Raw genomic sequence first — 22,013 nt, 5'->3', positions numbered from 1 at the left:
AACAGAATTGGTCATGCTGTTGTTTTTTTTTTTTCTCTGCATCTGCCTTGAAGTATCATTGTTTCTGGGGTGGCAGAAGCAACTTTCATTGTGAGGTGGTATGAGAAATCCCGCCTGTTTTAGAATCTACGTGGTCTCTTGAGATCAGTGACTGAATTTTTAAAGATGGGTCTCTTTTTTTTGTGGTTCTGGCATGGACCACACATGTCAGGGTTCCTCCCAGGAACTCTGTTCCTCTATTCTGAGTGCCTGTTTTCCTCGGTCTTTGCCCCTAAATTATGATCCATAGTGGGAGTTCCCCATATAAATACCACTGTCCTAATCATGATCAAAAGATGATCAGGGAGCAGACTGATCATTTGTTTAAATGAAGCATCTCACATCATTCTTGTTGCGTGCCGTACAGAGAGGCAGCATGTTTACTGCCAGTGCTGTTCTTTGCACCTAGCTCAGATGGGCATCACAAAAAAACAGATGAAAAGCAGGCCCTGTTGCACAGTTTGGATTAGCCCAACAGCAGTACTTTATCCATGTTTTCCTCATAAGAAACATCTTGGCTTTCCCAGAGAAAAAGGGTCCACTAAGCTTACAGGCTTGCTCTGTTAAAAACACCACTCTCATGTTGTCTGGCATACTTTAATTTATTCTTCCCTCATTTCTTGCCAGGCATTGTTTTAGGAACTCAGTACAGGATTTAAAGCACATAAACTCACATGTATAGTACTCAGCTATGATAGAGTTTTTGTACCATGTCAGATACTAAATCCTCCCTGACTGCATTACCTTCACCTTAAATGAATATTTCCCAGTTAGAATAGGTTTCCAAATTAGGACAAGGTGAAACTACCAAATTGGCCCCACTGTGGGGGGGTAAGCCTCTGGTATAGCTAGGACTCTTGTACGTTTGGGTATAACTGGGAAAAATCTGTTTTAGAAGTGTATTTTGTTGAAAATTTGAAAGCTTTCTGTGTTAGTATTATGATATAAGACTTAGCTTAATTCCACTTTTGGAAACATCTAAAAAGTAACAGCAGAATTTATTTTCAGCATTTGTTTCAGCAAGCAATGAACCACAAAAATTGACTGTTCACACATCTCTTAATCTGGCTGTGTTGGCGCTGTGGGAAGCCTGCGTGCCCGGAGCAGTCAATGAGGTGCTCTAAATCACATTAGGGCTTGACAGGCTTCATCCTGCAGTATGGGATGTGCAAAGATGATAAAAATCTTTGTCCTAGACCAGCTGTACCCCTTAGAGATTGGGCTCAGAATCCTACTAATTATAAAAAAATTCCCCAAAGAGACCGTTCAGTATCGAGCTCCACCCCGGGTCTGATGCTACACAAGCTGTCCATGTTGGGAGAAGGGCCGAGCAGCAACACTTGCCAGCTCCAGTCCTGGAGATTTAGTGAGCTGGGAAAGAAAAGAGTTCAGCTCTCTTTTGACTAATGGAGCTTTGCAGTTTGGAGGATGTTCTGGATGACTCTGCTTCTTGACATCTGTCAGGGCAGAGCACGGGCTGAGGTCCCTGGGCCGGTGAGGCTCTGGAGAGTTTACCCAAAAAGAGAGAGAGGAGGAAGGGAGAGGGGCAGGATGGCCACTGCCTCACCTGGTATTTTGTCTGGTACTGTATCAAATTCAGTGGAGGTAACACCCTGCTACCCTATGTTTTGATATTCAAACTAAATTCATGTGTAAAAAAAAGCAAAAGGTAACAAAGAGCTATTTTATTATGTTTAACAAACACTTGTTTTCACTGGCTTCACATTACCCCAAACATTCAAAATGCTGACCAGATTCATTTCTCATTCATTTAAGGTGGTTTCTTGTTTAACCGAAGCTTGTGCACCGTCGCTTTAGCCACATCTGCTTTCTAGAAAACAATATTCTACCTACTCTTTTCAGGAAGTGGCTGAAATATATAACCCCAAGGTCAGACAGGTTTAAGGGGAGATTTTTAAAACATTCTTATGCTTAGCTATGCAAATAAGCACCTTTGGAACTTTTAGTAAAAAGCCTTTTGAAAATTCCAGGAGGATGCACTTGTTATCTGTAAAAACTGAACAACTTAAAGGCCAGAAGTCTCCTTTGAGAGCTGGTGCCTTTACTTACATTGGAAGAAGCCTGAAAAGTCACAAGCCTGTTCACTGGCCATTGCTTAGTCCAATTCACGCTTAGTTACTGACGCCCTGAGGTTGCTCAGGTCTCTGTGTGACTGGACAGATTTCTTGGGAATTTTCCATCAGCAATATCTAATGTACTGGTCGACACAGACCAGTGCAGTCTTTGCAAGAGTGAATACAGAGTATTGCATGGCAAACTCCGGTGTCAAAGAAGAGAGGCTGCAGAGGCGGATGCCTAAGCACAGGCAGAAATTTCAGGGAATCCCAATAGCCAGGCAGAACAGTGGAGGCTGCCCAGAACACTACAGGGACCGAAACACAAGGATGGAAAAGTCTTTGCCTTCATTTTCAAACACATAAAATAATAAGATTTTATATCCCTAGTGCAGTATTATATATTGCATGTTTATTCTATATGTTATGTTTTTTATTTTACGTTACATTATAATCCAATCTAATCTAATGTAATGATGCAGCCACAGATAAAGTCTCTTCTGTTCCAGAGGCAGCTTGTAAATGTGCATGATAGGATGTGGGGTTTTAGGGCTGACCGTAAAGTGGCAGAGAGCAACTGGGAGGGAATGAGATGAAAGGATGATCAGTGATGCTGCCCATGGGACAGAGCTAACAGCAGAAAGGATGTGTGCAGAGAGGAGGGTAGATCAAAGGCAGTGGCGTTGTTAATAAAATGTAGAGGAAATAATGACAGCTAGGAGAGACGGGCAATTCTGAGGAAGCATTAGAACCAATGAGCATTAAAGACTGATGGAGCATTTTAAACATACCACAGCTAATCACACAAAGGGTAGGGATTGGAAAAGAATGCAAACAATACTTAACCAAATGAGAGTAGATTCAATGAGCCGAGGGGAAGTCTTGAGAATGGGTGTATTTATACTCAGAAACACGGAATCACGTCTAGTTCTCAGATCTATGCCCCTGTCTATGTCCCAGCAGCGTGTCAGGCCAGTCTCAGCAGGTACTCAGCATCCCCCCGGGCCTTTGGTTTCCAAGAGTCTACACTGCAGCATCACTAAACGTAAGTGAGGTTTTGGCAGCATCCACATCTACTTACATGAATCCTTACAACCACATTTTTTACAATTTAGGTACCAGGCCTTGGAAAGTTTATAGCTATTTAAAGAAAAGATCCCAGCTGATCAATGCCATGAAGTCTTCAATTATTGTTACATATTTCAGGCAAAAATATAATTTCTTAGAGTTTTTAGCAATTCTATAAAATAATGTAAATTGCTGCTGCTTGACAGCTGCCCAGCTGAAAGCCAAGTGAATTTTCTTCTTTCTGTGCAGGCAAATAAGGCCAATAAGGATGATAAACCAGTAGTGGTTAAAGTTATGTATGTTGGTTTTAGCTTGACTGATCTTTTTGGTTTAAAAGACATGTGTGAGGACTGTTTTAAGCTATGGGTCATGCTGTCCATCCAACATACAGCAGTTATTCTAAACGTCTCGATGAATCACTTACTGTGGCTGTTTTCAAAATTGGAAAGACATTTCATTCTCTCTATTTTATGTATTACTGATGTGAAATACCTTATGTTTCCAGCTTGGCTGGCCAGGTGGATAAAAAATCCCCATATATATATATATATGTATGATAGCTGTCAGAAGTGGAACCTTTCATGCATTTTCATTTAAAAAAAAAAGGCATAGACTTGCAAAAGAAAGCCCCTTTCTTAAAAAGTCTAATATTCCAAAGTTAAAAGAAAATCTGAAGATTTACTAATGGAAAAATAAACTAAAGTACAGAAATAGAAGGAGGAAATGCATATCATAAATTAGTCTTCATTACCATGACGTTTCATCCTGGGAAGAAAGTGATGGTCAATTTTTATTTCATCCTTGCAGCAATTTTACATTTGTTTTTGCTATTAATGCATTTTTGGACAGATTCTTGATGGATATACTTGCATGTAATGAAATCTTGTTACAGCAGAGGTCAGAGCTATGCTACCCTTACGGCGCTGGATACAGTATATAATTTTTACTTTTTCTTAGGTGATTAATTTTTTCAAATCGGCAGTGGCACTCACAAGTTACTGTATGGCTGATAATCAGTAGCAGTGCTTTTTGAAAACTGTAGTGTAAATATACGTTCAGTCAATCAGTCACCACGTTTTCACAGATAACCTAAAACCAGTCCAGTTTGGCACTATGTATATTTACAATGCTTGACAGAACACAGCATCACTGCATGAACCTGCTATAAATAACAGGCATGCCATCTGCTGCAAAAAAGAATTAGTATTTACAAGAAATCAAATCCTACCTTTGATCAAGAAACCTGTAAGATGCCTAATACAACAAATGCAACTTTATATCAAAAACATCCTCGATGGCATTCATGTAAATAAAACCAACTAACTGGCAAGCGAGGAATGGAGAAATGGGCAAAACTGAAGGTCAAGTAGGAGATCCCTGTCCAGCCCAACAGTCTGAGTGTTTTGGAAAATAGGTAGGAATGAGAAACCAATGGGATTTTGTGGAGTAGTAAGTTGTGCACAGCAAAGCTTACTGCGACAAAATCACTGCCTGACCCATGGTACAACAGCTGAACCCCCCAGCTGGTGCTGTTTGGGCACTGGCAGGTCAAAACTCAAGAAGGTCTTCAGCAAGCTGGGACACAGAAAAAATCAGAGTGTTCAAAACCAGGGCTGGCTTAGCTGGTATGTCACTGTTGCCTAAACCAGTGATGTAGAGACTGCAGAAAGGTCTAAGCCGCACGGTGCTGCTGAGCCCTCGTGGCCAACACGTTCCTGCCACCGGCACAGGCTGCAGGGATGAGAGGTACCCAGCCTTCCCCGTTCTAGCTACAACATATCCAAACAGCATAAAACAACAGCATGAACATAAAAAATCACACTTTTCTACAATGACAACTGAATTAGGAAGTTATGGTGAGCTACCAACAGCTAAAAATTAAAAGCAGTTCAGTAAATAGCTGGGATGCTGTGTGTTCTTCACATTCCTCAGGTCCTCAGCTTCTTCTAGGAAGCTCTTAAAATCCCTTGTTCTCTACACACACAGTTTTACAACCACACTCCCCAATTGTTCATTGTCAACTCTTAAATCTCTGAATTCAGAAGGTCAATGTAAAGAAATACATTTGTGCATTAAAGACTTCCTACAGCACTGAAACCTGCTTTTTATTTTATTTACTGGGACTGCAGTTAAGGTTTACTGAAGGTGAGGAGACTATGTCAGTTTGATCAGAATTTGAACCAATTTTGAATAAAGAAAGACATTGTAATATTGAGATATACTAAAATAGATTAGTTTACTTACGTGCACAGGATAGACTGGTCTTCTCGATCTGTGAATAAAGAAAAAAAAATCTATTAATTAGGGAAAATAGCTATGTCCTGACAGAAGCACTTATATTTATAAGCATTTACGTTCAACAGCCTAGACCTTCCAAAATCTGGCAGTCCATGATTAGTCAAAAGTACTGGGTTCACATCTTATTTAATTTGCCTTTCCATTTAAATAAGCATTTCTAATGGAAATATTTTGTACAAAAAATGAACAAAAGGTTAAGAGTTCAAAAATATTTTCTGTAAATTCCCTTAGAGATGAACAGTAATGAGGACAGCAAAAAGATCAGGCTGTCTGTAAGAAGATTATAACTGAAAGTTCCAAATCTGAAACTGAAGTTTTTACTACGTTTATGAAGTATGGCTAGCAGCCCACTTGAGACAAAGTCTGGACAGATAAAGTATCAAAAACTAAAATGTGTTATGCTGGTCATGAGAAGCTTTGAATTTTGAAAGCAGAGCAGTTCAAATACCTGAATAATGTACCCTCTATCTCATTGCAGACTGAGAGACAACTTTTATCAAAACACAACTGATTTCTCCAAGATGTCCTCCAAAGAATAAGATTAAAACAAGGCACTTCACATATTTTACAATAGCATGGGAACAAGTACATAAGTATTCTTCATGCTTTGTACTATCAACAGGACCATCAAACACATTTTGGATCCAAATTTATAAAAAGGCAGGCTAAAATCTCCATTTCTACTATGTGAGGCATGTAAGAGGTTTCTGTGCAGCAGAGTCCAGTGTGCAGCAATGCTGCAGCAAGGTTTGGGATTACATCCTAGTTCCATAGCCTGCTCTTGCAGCATTCCTCCCTCCGTATGCTTTTGGATTCGGAATTTCTTTTTTACCTTCAGAACTTCTACACAGAATTTTCTACCAAAAGGCTGATCTCAAGCTAAGATCTCTAGACTGTGATGGACAATGAACACACACTGAGGTCTCATCATGGGCTGCACAACGCTGAACTATTTTGTAAAGCTCCACTGAAGCAAGACTTCCAGAAAAGTCTGTGGTAACGGGAAGCTTTACAATTTGCTCTCTATGTAAAGATGCATGACTTGCGTCTTTGCTGTGATCAGTTCTGAAGCAGAACTTTTTTTTTTCATTGTGGGAATGATCAAATGTTGGGCCAGGTTGCCCACAGAGGTGTGGTATCTCCACCCTCAGAGCTCTCTGGAAGTAGACTTGGAACAAGGCTCTGAGCAACCTGCCCTGGCGCTGAAGTTGGCCCCTCTTGGAGTGAGACTGTCACAGGCTGCCTTGCACAGACCGTAGGAAAATCCTCTGACTTAGGAAAACAAATTCCCAGGCAGGTCAAGTACATTTTTGAAAAGTGTGCATAGTTTAAAAATCTCAGACACGTAAGGCAGGAGCAAGTGTTTCCGTATGGTTCGGCATTCATTATGAGATGCAGATGCATTAGCTCAGTGGAGCCTCTGGCCAGAGGTTAAGAGCTGAACCCCTTCCTCCTTTTATTCAGCATGTGGGGTGCCTTGCAGGGCTACCTGTCTGACTGCTGCCCCTGTAGGTAATAAATACCATGAGATAAACAAGCTTTCTGTACTGTGTAAAGATAATGGAGATAAATTTGACCTATTAAGCTTGCAAGTTGTAATTGCTGCCTGGACCACAGCCAGTCTAGGAAAAGCAGCAGAGGATTCTGCTGTGGCTTGGATTGATATTAAACAACTGTTTTACTCCCAGTTCCTCAATAGGAGGAATATAATAACATTAACTGCTGTATTGATCGCTCACACGGCAAATGGTGCTGCTTAAGTGCTTTATTCAGTAAATTGGTGCAAAATTACTCATTACATTTGTATTGGAGGTATTTGTCAGCAATCAGCCCAGCAGGACTCTTCCACGTAAGTATTTGGGAGGAGAGGAGCTGTCAACCATGTTTATTTTTCACTGCAAGATTTTAGCTAAGCTTTCTGTTAAGTTAAAAAAAAAGGGAGGACAAGGTAGATTTTTTGCTAAAAATGCACTGTTGTGTAAATAGAAACCATGGGCATATATTGATATTGCATCACAAACCCATAAATACAATAAAGAAAATAAAAGTGACTCCTTGATACAGAGTTGCCAGTGGAATTTCTGAGCTCAGGGAACATTAGAAAATGTCGGTCTGCTCCAAGCCAAGTATTTTCTCACTACTTTTCTCTGCCCATTGCTGCCCTTCTTTAGCTGCCCAGTAAGTGAAAAACCCCTCCTGAAGGTATCTCATAAACTGGCCTACCACAGGGGTTTGCATGTGTGTGTGTGTACAGGCAGCTTTGCTGAAACGTAAGAGCAGAAGAGGGATTAAGAAGGTTAGAAGGTGCACCAAGTGCCCTCTGGGATAGAGAGCAGGCTGCGCAAGCTAAGCTTGAATTACTGAATTTCTTTGGACTTAAATCAGCCCACACCCTCATACAGGTTCAGAGAACAAATCCTGCTGAAATGGGAACAAGAGGGAAATGGAGGGAACGGTCGTCTTTGGTCCTGGAAGGACTCAAACTGAAAGCACAAAACTGCTGGGTGGTTGCTGGGTCTCCAAGGATGCCTTCTGGTGAAGCAACACTTTGTGACTCTGACTGACAGCAACTTGCTTGAGGGCTATTGGGCGTTTTTGGAGGAAAAATAAAAAAATATTTATTTTATTTCAGCTTTCTCTTGTAGTCTGAAAGGCTTCCAAGATTGGACCTAAGTGATTTGCATGTTCTCTGCAGGTGAACAACCCTATGGCATTCTTGCAAGCTTCTCTCTTTGTCACTGGCCTTATCCCTTTCTAACTTCGTGTGTGTTTGACAGCCGCCCGAAGACTCAAAGCTTTCAGCCCTGCATTGCTGAATGTGCAGCCTATCCTGCAAACCCTCACGCTGACAAACTGTCCTGTGCAGATTCACAGAGGGAGAATTCCAGATGTTACTCTATTTCCTTCAGCAGTTCTAGCAAATTGCAAAGGTAAGGATGAAATGTATCAGGAAATCTAATCCTATTCTGTTATGACTTGAGCCGCAGATACTGGTCTCATTTACTTTCAAGGGCTCTCCCGTTCGATTGCTCCTATTTCTGTTCTGGAATATTTTGTTTTATATAGAAAGGATGGTGCCTTATTTTGGGAGTCTGCAGCTTTATGTGGGTAGATCTATCAGAAGAGAATGACTTGCACAAAAAAAACTCCTTAAAAGTAATTCCTGGGGCTTAAAAAGTAACAAAATATGTATGCTAGCTAACAAAATCTTTTGGTTAATGCCTTTTTAAAAATTTTGACGGTACCTGAAAGATTATCATATTTACCCTTTGTATGTCTATATTACATGTTTTGGACACTTTAAAATTTTCTCCTCAATTTTTAAAAGCATAGAAATCTGCATTTACATTCTAAAACCCACCAGCTTTCCTAAACATGTGGTTGATTTTTTTTTTCCTGGAGTCTGCTTAGCTTTTTCACCAAACACCTCCAGATTGCTTGCAAGAATCATATGCCCCTCTGTTCTTGATAGACCAGCTAGCTCTGCTTAATCACAAACAAAATCAGATGGTTTATCACAATGAAGCAGCAAGTTGGCAGCTTTACCATAAAAGGAAAAAACCAGACTGAAACCATGTTCCAACACTCGCTTACTGCTTCTTTACATTTGTTAATAACTACGCTGCCTAAAGGGGACATTTTTGGACGGTCCTGCTGAGGACACAGTAAACAGATGGCTTGGGAAGATCTTGGGAACTGTGTTTCCCTCCCATACCTCCCAGTAACTACCAGGTTGTTTGTTTTTCCATCTTTAACTCAAGCTTGCATAAAAATGGCTTTGCAGAAAATAGATAACCTTCCTGAATCTGCAGAAAGCCATAATGTATCTTCTCCATGGTGATTTATTGCTGGAGAACTTAATAAAAGCCTAATCATCCAAATGGAAACTTTTATCTATTACTACTGCTACATAACCTGACTTTTCACATTTGTATTGTTTACCACTTATTTGCTGTTTGCTGCGAGCAGGGAAGATGGCAGAAGACAGCAGAATTACTCATCCTTACTGGACTGTGTCTCAGCTCCATCATCACGGGAAGCTGGCAGTGCTGCAAGAAGTCATCCACCATGTCCAGCTCCTCTGCCCCGGCCTGCACTGCCCTCTCCTTGCTGCTGCCACCGGTGTTTGTGCAGCCACACTGTGCCAGGCAGGGGTGACCCACCTTAAAACTAATTCAGCAAAAAACAAGAGGTGGTTTTCACCTGGAGCAATTTTGCACGCCTGCATGAAGACCGGTGCTGGCAGTGCAAGAGTTGGAATGAGGGGGCTGAGCCCTTCGTGTGGCAGCTGTGCTGCTGGGGAGCTACTGCATCCAAAACGCAGGGGACAGGGGTGGGTGCAGAAGCACAGGGTGATTTTTTATGATCGCAGTCTCTAAATGTAGTAATAGTCAGCTAGCTTGTCTGTAAAGAGTCAGCAGGACCCAGTTCTGTGTGGTAGCTCCTGGGGACAGATAGGCACACAAAATGCCCTCGTGGAATGTTATATTCTCTTAGTTTTTTAGATTAAAGGAAGCTAAAGTGGATAAAGTTTATTCTTTTTCTGGCTGGAAATGAGCATCAGCCTGGGCAACGATCATACTGCATTAGTGACATGGCAATCAGTAGATTCAACAAGACATCCAGCACCCTGGTTTGAGCATGAGACAGCATGACTTGATTTGTAAAAGGGTTTTAGGTGCTCAGAACTACTTGAAACAAGTGGAAATTTTATCTCTACCCAGCCAACATCTTTGGTAATTCCTCTGTCCTGTGAGATGTCAGCTTTTCTGCATCTTTGGAAGAAAGTCCAATTATCAGATCTCTGTTAACCGTGGCTAAGCGTTATTAGCAGAACAACTTTGATGGGACTTGAACGTCATCCCTAATGAATATATTAACCAAGTAAGTCTCTAAAGCAGAGGAGGAGTGCAGTGTGCACAGCTCATGTTTTTTGCTGGATGTTTGTGCCAACAGAGGAGAGGGTGAAAACGTGAAGGGCTGTGATTCCCAGATGATGAGCCTGCAATAGGACCAGCGATCTGCAGACATTGAGGCTTGATTCACCAAAAGACAAAGGTTCCCTGAGACATATGAACAAGCTGATTGCTCTTGGCGAAGTGGCCCTGGTCACGAAGTACCAGAATGTAATTCTTCAGTCTCATGAAGCTAAGATATATTTTACTTTGTCATGAAGAAACTATGCAAGTTTCCCAGATAAGGAGCAATACTAAAATTTCACAAGGAAAACATTCAGTGCCCTGATCCATGTTGATAAGTAAGAATTTTTGTGTATATTCCATTTGCAAATATGCTTACGAAAAGCTATGAAGTTCTCTATGTCTATATGTGTTGTGTGGACACACACAGAATTATGTTGACACCCACTTTCACCACTCCAATGTGAATATAATTTGGCTGAATAACTAGAGTTATTTTGAGGTTTGGTTTAGTTTTATGTACAAAGCATGAGTACGTTTTTACAAACAAAAGCACAGCTTTAAAACCAGCTGGGGCCCTCTTCAGAGATGGAGAGATTCCAAAATGGCATGTGCAAGTAAACAAGCAAGTAAAGAATGGGTGTCCTGAGCTTGTGATGCAAGCTCTTGTGGGACCACTCCCCAGCTGCCGTGCCAGCTGTGCACGTTAGGATGGGAGGCGGAGGAAGAGCATTCTCTTAAAGGTTCAGCTGATGATCTATTCCCTTCTCTTTTCTGTCTGCTTGCTCTCCCCATCCTCTCTGCTGTCAAGAAGATTTCCTTGCAAAGGGGCACGTGAATAATGAAGTGTAAAGCTTTCCCAAGTGCTGGCAGAGCACCAAAAAAGTGAATAGAAAGAAGCACGCACTCTTGCTGCCTCCTCCTCCCAGCACCCAGCCTGAGAGTCACAGCTGAACCCAGACTGTTTTAGGTGCAGTTAATAACCACAGCAAAGGTCCAGTGGCTTCACCACTGCTTGGGAAAGTGTGTTAGGAAGGCCAGGAGATAGCCAGAGAGAGAAAGAGCGAAAGAGGTTCCTATGCTGCTGGGATCGGACTGATCTATGCTGATACTAGTTTCATGTTAAGCAGAAAACACAGGTGCCGTCAGGCCAAAACAATCATTCTCTTTCAACATAGGCTGTAGTATTATGTGATTTTCTCTTTCCTGCAGATAGCTTGTAGCACTTTCCTAGTTTTTTCCCTGTCCCGTTTTTAGGGACAAATAGCGGTATTCTGCACAGCTGAATGAGAGCACTGCTAATGACCTGCAAGAGCCAGAAGCTTCTTGCAGAGCTCCCCTGCAAGGCTTGCTGCTTAAATAAAAGATCTGAGGAAAGAAGGCTGCTTTAACTCCAGGGCCTGCTCAGAGTCCTGGACAGTGCTGGGTGCAGAGCACAGGGTTCAAGAGATGATCTGGAAGAGATGCGTGACTGTGGCTTAGTGGAATGAGCTTATACCAAGTAAGTTTTTTGTAACTGTGGTTACATCAAAAACTATGTTTACTGAGTCATGTTACTTTAAAAGCACCTGCCCCCTCAGTCTTAAATGTGTTTATATGCCTGTCTTCACAAATAACTCTGCTCTTACAGTGTAGAGGAAGGTGTTTTCAAGATGTCTTTTATTGTTGCTTTATTGATCCTCCTTCTCTGCTGCACTGTAGCTCTGCCTTCTGGGATGCACTCAAATAAAGGAACTGAAATAGTTCCAGAAAGGAAATGTCACATAAGCCATAGGAAGAAAAAAGGTTGATATATTAAAGCAGATAGCTAGTTCTCTGGGTTTAGAGTTGAATTAGCAATATTTCAAATGCTCAAATACCTGAGAGTGTAAGATTCTGAAGTCAAGAATGTAAGTTTATAATTAGGTAAACAACTTAAATAAGTAAATAGTTTTCAGAAGTTCTAAGGATTTCATTATCTGGATTATTTTGTTAGCATTACGATTAGTACATATGAGTACTATGGACTTTTTGGAGGGAAAAGATCTGTTTTGATGTCTTTGATATCAGTCACCATTGGGGTGTGTGTGTGTATAATGCTTGTACCAAAATGATGAGGCTTTGATTGGTATTTTCAATCAGTAGAGGTCTGCCTGGGATTGGGCAATTTAGACTGCCTGGAAGCCTATCACATATAAGATAATCTTTTTTCATTGTGAGGAAGGACTTTGTCTAGTCTAAATCTTGATTTGGAAAACAGCAATCAACTATGATATGCCAAACTAACTACTTGTACCTTTTAGTAAATTAATCAGGTTCATATTTCAAGTAGGACAAGTACAGGAGTACTGCAATCCTTGTGATTACAATGTGCTGTGACCCTGGAGAAATACCGTGTAATTTCATTTGCATAGTCAGATAAAATGCACATGGGTTTGAATGGATTTGTTTCTCAAAAACAATCACTGTTCATGATGCATGTAAATATTACAAAGAAATCAATACCAGGTTCAAATCTAGCTGCTAAACTGAAATTTCAAGTTGCTGTTTATTGTTTTCACCAATCGGAGCTAAACCCCATAAGCCTTAAATCCTTAAGATCCAAACTGGGAAGCCCTGACCTTTAGGGTCAAGCCTGTGAACCTTGCTGAGCCATAGTCAGCACCCAGAATTTCTGCAGATTGGGCCCCTAATGAGGGCATTTAAATTTCAGAGCGCTTTGTAGAGTCTTCCTTTCCTGGAGCACCCCGGGTCGCTGTGAGATGGCAACCGGTCGTGTCCCTGTAGTCTGGAGGTGTTGCAGCCTCAAACATTCATCGCTATAGCTTTTTCATCCTTAAATTATAATTTTTCCTTAGAGCAAACCACCCTCAGTCTGTCAGTACTGACTGCAGAAGGAGGAGAGCACTGTGAACTGCAAAGGTTTTGTCTGCACCATTTGGGGCCTGACTGCTTTCCCATTGCTGCTCATGGCCATTATTGTTAGAAGACAGAGCACATCTCAAGTCAGGGCTCCAAAGCATTAGAGTGTAACAAATGTAGCCCCAGAACACTATTTGAACTTGCTTTGCTAGGGGAGAGAGAGGAGCAATGCTGACAGATCCAGCAGCACTAGCAGCTAACTTTGGAATAGTCTCCACTGGTGGAGAGGGAGCATTTTCCATGCCCGTATTTGCCAAAACTATTTGCTTGACTTTGAAACCTTCCCACATGCCTCAACACAGATGGGTAAAAGGATTGTTTTTCCTTTTTGAGTCACAGTATTTGTGGACTGCCGTTCCTGCCAAAGAATTCCTCTGAAACTTCTGGAAAGCTTGTGTCGCCCTCCATAACAGATCTTTTCTGGCTGTGCTTCTTGCAGGAGCACATGCAGAGTTACAAGGTGTTTTCTCACACGTTAGTGTGCAGCGATTTCTAACAACTGCAGCGTTAAACTCGCCTACCTTGCAGCATGCTCCTGTAGGCTGTGTCCGCGATAGCGTAGATGTGGGGTGGCATCTCATGCCTCTTCTTTCCCTTATACATGTCAATAATCTTCTCTGAATAAATGGGCAGCTGTTTGTATGGATTTACTACCACACAGAAGAGACCTGAATAAGTCTGCAAGAAAAATAAAGTAAAAACCGGAATTAATCATATTCCATGTCTCTTCTGGCAAATACAGGCATCAGCTGCATTGAACTAACAGCATTTTAGCAAATAACACTCTCTTGTATTCTGTTTAGTGTACCAAACAAAGCAGCAATTTCTGAATGTCCATGTACGTGTGCAGTTTCCACATGCACAAATAATTATTTCTAATAAGCAAACTGCTACAAAGTATGTGAATTTAGCAATCTGTAGAAACATCACACTTTGATCTGATGTTGACTTCAGTTATTGTCAGTATACATAGTGAATCACCCTTATCTGTGATGATGGAAAAACTGTAAGACTTCCTAATATTTCTTTCTATGTGTATTTTCATACCAGAATATGTCCTCTGCTCAGGTAGGTGTCAATTTTCGTAAACTGAAATCCTAGGTAAGAAGCTTGGGTTGATATTAGAAGAAAGCTTTTTAAAAAAGATTATATGAACACCATATAACAATAATGATTGATGAGAGTCCTTGAAAAAACATTATTCAAGTTCCAAATGGATGTCTTAACACTACATGACTATTTCTGTAAGAAATCTAATGGAAAATGTGATTTCTGTTTACAGTTTAGTAAGCGATTCATATAAAAATACATAAACAAACAGGAACACTGGCTACCAACCGATAGCTATTCATTCAGATTTTGTTAGGTTTTTAAAATTCTCCTTTATTTTGGAAAGCTCCAGCTATTGAACTGGGAGCAGAAATAATGGGATAAGATAATAGATGGTGAGCCATATATCAGAGTTACTAAAAGTAAGCAATTTGCAAGGGTTTCCTTTTTTTAAATTAAAACCCCAAAATAAACAATTGCAAACATATGAGATTATTACTGCAGGGTATTGGGAGATTTAAGCTGCCCTATGGCTTATAGTTTTTAAACCATGCCAGTTTAAAATACTGAAATAATGAAATGATGTTCTTTCTGACTTAGGCATAAGTGGGTTTGGATTTTTATTTTTTTTTCCTTGACTTGCTGTGTGAAGTGCTTTGTGGTCTGCAGCTGCTGCTGTGCCTTAATCTCAGGGCTGTCCCTGAGGATGGCTCAAGCTGCCTCGGTTCCCCCACAGAAGCACTGCAGCGCAGGACTGGAACATGGCATCTGGGAGGCTTGGCTCTGGGCACTGGGATTTCCCTTTCCTGACCATAATAGGAAATGGCACAACATGGTCTCGGCACAGCCTGAGCGCTTTATATGGTATTCGGCAAACACGGTGAGAGCGTCTGTCGGCCTGCGGCAGTGGGGAGCAAGTTGGGTGCTCCACGCTGGGCAGGAGAACATCTAGGGCAGTCTGGGTAGCGAGGAGGCCCTCTCCCATCATTACAGGTTGTGACTGCTTTTCCATGGTCTCAGGTCTGATAACAAGAAAATCAGGCTCAGTATCTTCACCTGTTCTCAACATCCCCAAGATAAAACCTTTGATGTGGAAGGTAGATAACTACTGTACTGTACGGGATTTTCATTGACATTGGAGTTCAGAATGAAACTCTGTGCTAATTGTGTCAAAATGAACTTTAGCTGCAGAGACAAGTCACTTGAAAAGTGACAGGTTTTTGTCCTTGAATCACCACCAGGATCTTTAAGGATATTCTTCAGTAGAAAGAGATTTACTGTATGCACTCAATTAATCCTTCCCAAGCAAGCAAAATAACAGGGGAGTAGATTTCCAATTCAGGAAATTATTTAGGCCTCCTTTCCCTGGGACTTCGACGTTTGCCTGACTTGCCACATGCAGGGCTATCTGCGCACGCAGGCGTACAGCTACGAAGAGCTAACTTTGAGGCACAAGAAGCAGGTTATTAAGGCTGGGCAAGAGCCTGAGCTGCTGAAGTTCAGGAATCCCCATTTTTAACTGGACTGTGACTGATACCATCTCTCACCTTGGGAAAGTTGACCAAGATCTCGTGGTAGTTCTAGGTACCTGCTTTGCCAAGATTTTGGGAAATCAGATTGATACATTTGACGTTTTGAACATAAGCGAGGCAGTTGGCTAAGCATGTGATTGAAAGTGAGGGGTTTGAAGTTTCTGTGCCTTAAATCATTCTCCTTGGGGCACAGTCTGTCCAGGGAGGGGGGCCTCCCTGGACAGCCGTATCTCTCCCTAGAGGGTCTGGAGGCAGAACATGATCTGAAGTATTTTGAGGATGGTGTCCACAAGAGTGCTGAGCTTGTGTATCCCTTGGACAGCCACCACTGATGGGTATTTAAGAGAGACTGGCACAAATACTCATCTACGTTGTAAATACCTAGGCTTGGGCAGAAGAATCCCACCTCTGGTTCCAATATGCATATAAAGTTTTTTTCTGTATTTAAGAAAGCATTTTGCACTGTTAGGTGAAGACTGAATTAGCAGGGCCTATCAGTACAGGCACAAGGAACTTGATTCTACTTTCAAATCCACTGAAGCTGCATTGCTCTCTTACTGATGCTTATATAATCATTTTTGGTCTAATTTGTGTGAGATCCTATTTGTTCTGAGCAATGTGAAACACAAGTTAGTGGCAACACATTTCTTGCCCTTTCTTATTTATCTGTAATAAATAAAAAGGCCAGGGTGTTTTTCCAGTGTACAGTCCCTCTGAATTTATGCACTGAATCTTTTTACTTAATAATATTTAATATAAATGCAAAGGGCCGATAATTTGGGTTTGTGTTGTTTTGGTTTTTTTTTCAACTAGATTGACTTTTTTTCTTGAGCAGAATTGGGAATCCCCATTTGCATCAGTGATGCTTTAAAGGGGAAAATGTGAAGGTCACATTTTGGGGGGGGGGGGACGGGACGGGACGGGACTTCAAGGGAGGCAACGTAAGCATTGCACGGCCAAGCCAGGAGACAGTTGTTTACAGTTAGTTTTGCAAATGGATGAAACTCAAATTCTGTTTAGATGCCTCCTATTTTTTTAAAATACATATGACAATATCTAGTAGGGCAGCACTGTGTAGGGCTGGACACTTTTAAACAGGTTTCAGTTACTGAAAATACTAATACTTGTTGCAATACAGGTAAAAAATAATTTCTTTATTAATTTACCTCTATCTTAAAACCTAGTCTCTTGAGAAAGAAAACTTAATTTCAGACACACTGCCATTTTTGTGTCTGTGAAAAATTCTTTGATTTCTAATTGCATTATCCACTTCTGGAAATTAATTTCCTCTTACTGTAGAAAGTGAAAATTCCACAAGGTAAACATATTGGAAATCCTGGAATGTCTAAGCAGAGTGCTGCTGAGAACAACAAGACAGAAAGTCTACCTTCTTTCAGGAATCTTGATGATGTGCATTTTAGTATGTTCCTGAAGGAAAGAAGAGAGCTAAGCTCAAAAGAAGTTATGCATAGCAATTAAATAGTTCCTTTGTTTTACTATATGTAACTATTTTATTTTCTGCTTCATTTCCTCCTTTCCAATTTAGCATGCCTTATATTAATAATGAGAGCTCTGCTGCTTCTAAAACCTTGTTACTTAAGCTCTGTACTTTCACTCATCAGTCGTCTGTCATGCAAGTAAAATTTCCATAGATTGAAGCTGTTACTTTTCTGCAGCACAGTGTAGTGATCCTCCATGTAAAATCAAAGGTAACAGCTAAGTTCCCTGGAAACTTTCTGGGCTTTCTTACTGTGCAGCTTGCTAACTGTTGATGCAGCTAGATTACAGGGCTATTAATATAAAAATACGTTTGCGTTAATATACTTGTGTGGACTGGAAGATCAAATAATCTTGGCCTGAATTCACATGAACATAGAGAAGATTGCAATTTGTCCAGGCTTGTCTGATCTGTAAGTTGAGTAACAAGGGGAAAACCCAATAGTTTTAGGGGATGCATGACGTCGGTTCAGTAACACACTGGAGCATATGAGTACTCTCACTTGAGTTCCAGTGGGTTTATTCAAACATAAGGTTTTACTCAAGCCCCCACCAAACCAGAGCTTGTCAGCTGCCTTTCAGTGGGAGTTTTACCTGAGAAAAGACTACATTATTTGGCTTTTCCGTATGTTCTTTTTGCAAGTTACTGGAAACTTGTTCAGGTTACATTAAGTCATTCAAAAGTCCCCATTCATTTATTTATTTCAAAGTAGCAGGACAAAGGAGTTGCTTAGCTATTGGACAGTACTTTCCAAGCCAACAATATCTTTTCAGAATTAACAAGCTTTGGGGAAGAAACCTTCATGTGTTTTAATTTAGTGAAATAAAGAAGCAATTGTTAAAGGAGCAGGAGAATCATGGGGAATAAAGTGAACTAAATACATTTTTGGTTTGGGATGTCATGGCTGAGGGGTGAGTACTTGCCTGGTAGTGTTACATGCAGGGACTGTATCTCTGATAGTGTGTGGGATCCACCCCGTTCATTATGGGACATGGTGGCATGCAGTAGGAAATGCCGTGTGTGTGTTTGATTCTACTTACATAAATTAAACCTGAGAAGTATCTCTCCCTTAGATTGTGCAGCACTGAAGCTTCATTGAGGCAAGTCAGCTCTGCCATGTCCTCCACTTTGGAGAACTTTGGAGGGTTCATCTTCTGGATATCATCCTTGCTTAGTGTCACTTTCTTTCCATTTTCTGTCAGTTCAACTGTCACCTCATCCCCTTTCTCTTCCTTGATGCTTGCTGCTTCAAATCCATGTTTCTCTGATGGAATCCAAACCAGTCTCTTCGCTGACCAGTCGGCTTGGGCAAGTGGGTTATTAATGAAGTTTTTGTCCACAAAGAGGAATTTCTCATCATCGCTGAGAGCTTTCTGAGCCATTTTGACTCAGTAGACACCTGTTGAGGAAGCAAAATATTCGGCTTTAAAGAGACGCAAATGTGGAGATGTTCCAGGCAAAACACACTTGTCAAATCTGTGCCATGCAGTAGATCCAAAGCACTATAGGTCCTGTGTCATCTTACATTGCTATGCAAGTATTTTTGGGTGCCAGCTTAGATGCCTTAGAGTATGTATGTTTGGATTTCAGTTCCTTTGTTACTGTATCTGAAATCACCTAAATCAAAAGCTTCATGGTAGTAAACCAAATGAAGGCTCCTGGGCTTATTTGTTTTGTTTATATTGTACTGAAGATCATAGAGAAAAGTCAGGCATAACTAATGTCTGTGCAATGAGACTGCTAGGACTGCACCAAGACTACCAGCTGAACAGCTCCCTGCAGCCTCATCTCTTGCCCATCACAAAGTTAATTGAATTCAGACACGTACAAAATTTCTCATCACCCAAATACTGCTGGGTGCATACTGAAATACCAATTCAGTAATGAAATAATTAGTAGAAGGACAGTTCCCAGGCTGTGTTCCAGAAAGGATAAGTCCTTTTCTTGGTAAGGATTTTCCAGTCACTATAATACTGTTTCGTTTGGAGAAGAGTAAGATTAGAAAAGGTCAAAAGAAACAAACAAACAAAACAACAAAAAAAAAAAAAAAAAACCAGAAAAAAACTATTGTTTTCAGTACTGCTGGTGAAAGAGAAGTAATTTAGAGTTATCCCCTTTCCATGGTTCAGATAATGGGAGCTGATCATTTAAGAAAGGTGAATGTCTACTACATGAGACAGAGAAGAAATAAAACAAGCCTGGAAATTGCATCAGCTATTAGATACTGTGAACTGTGATGCTCAAATTGGAAGGATGATGCATCTCTGTCATGCAGTTGCACATGGATAAAGCAGCACAGTGAAGTCCCTCTTGGCTACAGCAGCCGGATGTATCTGCTCCATAGGTGAGAGTAAGGGGAGGGTTTTGGCTGCTTTGCATGGTGTTTGAGACGGAAGAGAGACACACAGCTCTAACTGAGGAAAGGGGTGAACAGAGGACTTATTGTGGTTTCATGCAGGGCAGGAAAAGAGTGGTGCTAGTCAGAAAACCTGCCACGCAGAGGAGCGGAGCTGGGGAGGAGCTACAGTGGAGGGAGTGCAGGGAAGAATGTGTGCCCAAGAAAAACATCTCCAGGAGACAGAGGCTGTTTCATTTCCTTATTGAGAATGAATTTAGTATTTACAGCATTCAAACAAACATGAATCTTGAGGGAGTTTGGAGAACTGACTGCTAAAGATGTCAGCAATCAACCCATAAGCAGAACGATATTTGTGAAGACCGAGCTCTGTGGTATGTAGCCAAATGGACACCCTGTGCTCTGGGAGTATCAGAGACTGGTTTCCAAATACTTGTCCCTGAAGCCTTCCCACAGATTAATGTGTTTTTTGCAAGGCCAAACTGTGTGAGGGGTCTGAGAAAGAAGCATGGATCATGCAGAAGGTAACAGAAAAGCTTAAAGCTTTGATTTTAGAAATGCCTAAGAGAGTTAGATGATATCCCACAGAAATCCAGTGGAAATTAGATGCTACAACGCCTTAAACTCCTCTGACAATTCTCTCGCCTCAAAAAAAGAACAGCTTTCCTCTAAATGTGCTCACTCTAGAGCCACCAGCGTTGCTTGGAAAACCCTAACAGGAAAATTCACCCTGGTCATCCACACACAAGCAATGAGTGTGGTAGTGTGGGGGAACAGGAGGGAGACCCTAACAACTTGGATCTGTGCATCGTGGCTGGCCCGTGCACAGTGTTCACCGCCGTTAAGTCTCTGCGAGGAAGCTCTGTAGGATGTGGCCCTTTGCTCGCTCCCAGGGGATTCTTGGAAGAGAGCTGCAAAGGAAACTATTTGACCTCTGTGTGGATTAAGGCAGAAAATGTTTCCTCGTTGCCAAGAGGGCTGGTAGAGCCGCACAGTTCCAATAATGGAGATGGTATTCTCTCCAGCTGAGCTTTCCAGCTGGCGACTGCATGGTGAAGCCAGCCGGACAGGGGAATGAAGGGAGCACTGCCCCATCACCAGGGACGTGGCTCCAGGAGCAGCAGGACCCTGCTCTGGCCCCTCTCCTCCCACTGTGGTATCAATGGGCAAGGCACATTCTGAGCCCCACTGCCCCAGCAGCATGGGAGGAACTGCTGCAGCAAGGGGGTGGGAGGATTTCGGTGTGTCCTAGGCCCAGAAGAGAGAGCTTTACGGTCATCCTGAAGCATCAGAAAGGTTGGATTGTGCTGCCCGTGACTAAGTGCCAAGTGGCCGCACATTCAAATCAATAGGCATGTGGTATTGCTGTCAGAAACACCAAAAATTAGACCAAGCTGCAGAGCTGAGTTTCACAGAGTCAAATCTTGCTACTTTGGAGCTGCCCACAAATGAGGATGGTGGAAATCAAATTACTGATTCATCCTCACCATTTACCTCAAAAACCCAACCAAAGATAAAACTGTTGACCTGCTGCAAAGCATGTCACTAGTGGGATGACCCTGAAGTTCTTTGCTGTTTTGTTGCCCAAGGACCAAGGGAAAGTTCTTCCCCTTGTCACATGCTAAGTCAAAAACATCATCTTCCACAGGTTACAGCATGAAACAGAGAGCTGGTCTGTCTGTATTCCATACGTTCTCCTACTTCTTCCTGCACGTAGAATTTTTTTGCACTTTGTTATGGTTAAATTCAGCCTTTTTGAAAACAACATGGGGTTGGAAAGTGTAAGAAGTGGAATGAACTGCAGAGCTTGGAAATATGTGTTTTCATCCTGTAGATCTAAGCACTATGTCTGGCTGCTGATAGAGCAATATGATCCTGTGGATACCAGTTTTTAAACACAGTAAGAACAGATACCCTACCAAAAAATAGGGAACAGACAATCTGAACTGTATCTCTTAACTCCTCTGAAACACAATGAGGAGAAAACATGGCTTTGTGTAAAAAGAGGTTTTCGTGAATGATCCTTTGGAATCTGAGGATAAAGGTTGAGTAGCAGTTAAGTACCACTGTAGTAAAAGAGGAAATGCAGTTATGAAGTGTGGATTAATTAATATAGTAACTAAAGGAAGATTTCTGAATGGAAGGAGTGGAAGATGCATTCCACAAGCTCAACTAGATTTGTCCTAGTGAGGTGCTGTGTCCCAAACTAATGAGCTGCTGAAGCTTACTGATTAAGAATTGGCAGTAAGCCTCTTGGTCCATCTCTGATATAGACTG

General features: G+C 41.5%; 1 protein-coding gene across 3 annotated transcripts in view; it reads right to left on the bottom strand.

The window, feature by feature from the left end:
- Positions 1-22,013, bottom strand: part of MYH11 (myosin heavy chain 11) — a 62,523-nt gene that overhangs the window by 35,825 nt on the left and 4,685 nt on the right. For all 3 annotated transcript variants that reach the window (XM_010125487.2, XM_086759849.1, XM_086759850.1), the window contains exons 3-5: positions 18,421-18,779; positions 13,822-13,978; positions 5,427-5,454 (exon numbers count right to left, since the gene is read on the bottom strand). In XM_010125487.2, coding sequence (XP_010123789.2) covers positions 5,427-5,454; positions 13,822-13,978; positions 18,421-18,762 — 527 coding nt within the window. In that variant the 5' untranslated portion in view covers positions 18,763-18,779. The remainder of the gene's footprint in view (positions 1-5,426; positions 5,455-13,821; positions 13,979-18,420; positions 18,780-22,013) is intronic.

Source organism: Chlamydotis macqueenii, chromosome 15 (genome assembly GCF_036417535.1).
Source record: "Chlamydotis macqueenii isolate bChlMac1 chromosome 15, bChlMac1.mat, whole genome shotgun sequence".
NCBI lineage: Eukaryota > Metazoa > Chordata > Aves > Otidiformes > Otididae > Chlamydotis > Chlamydotis macqueenii.
The sequence above is the reverse complement of the archived record's forward strand: the minus strand, read 5'-3'. Positions and strand labels throughout refer to the sequence as shown.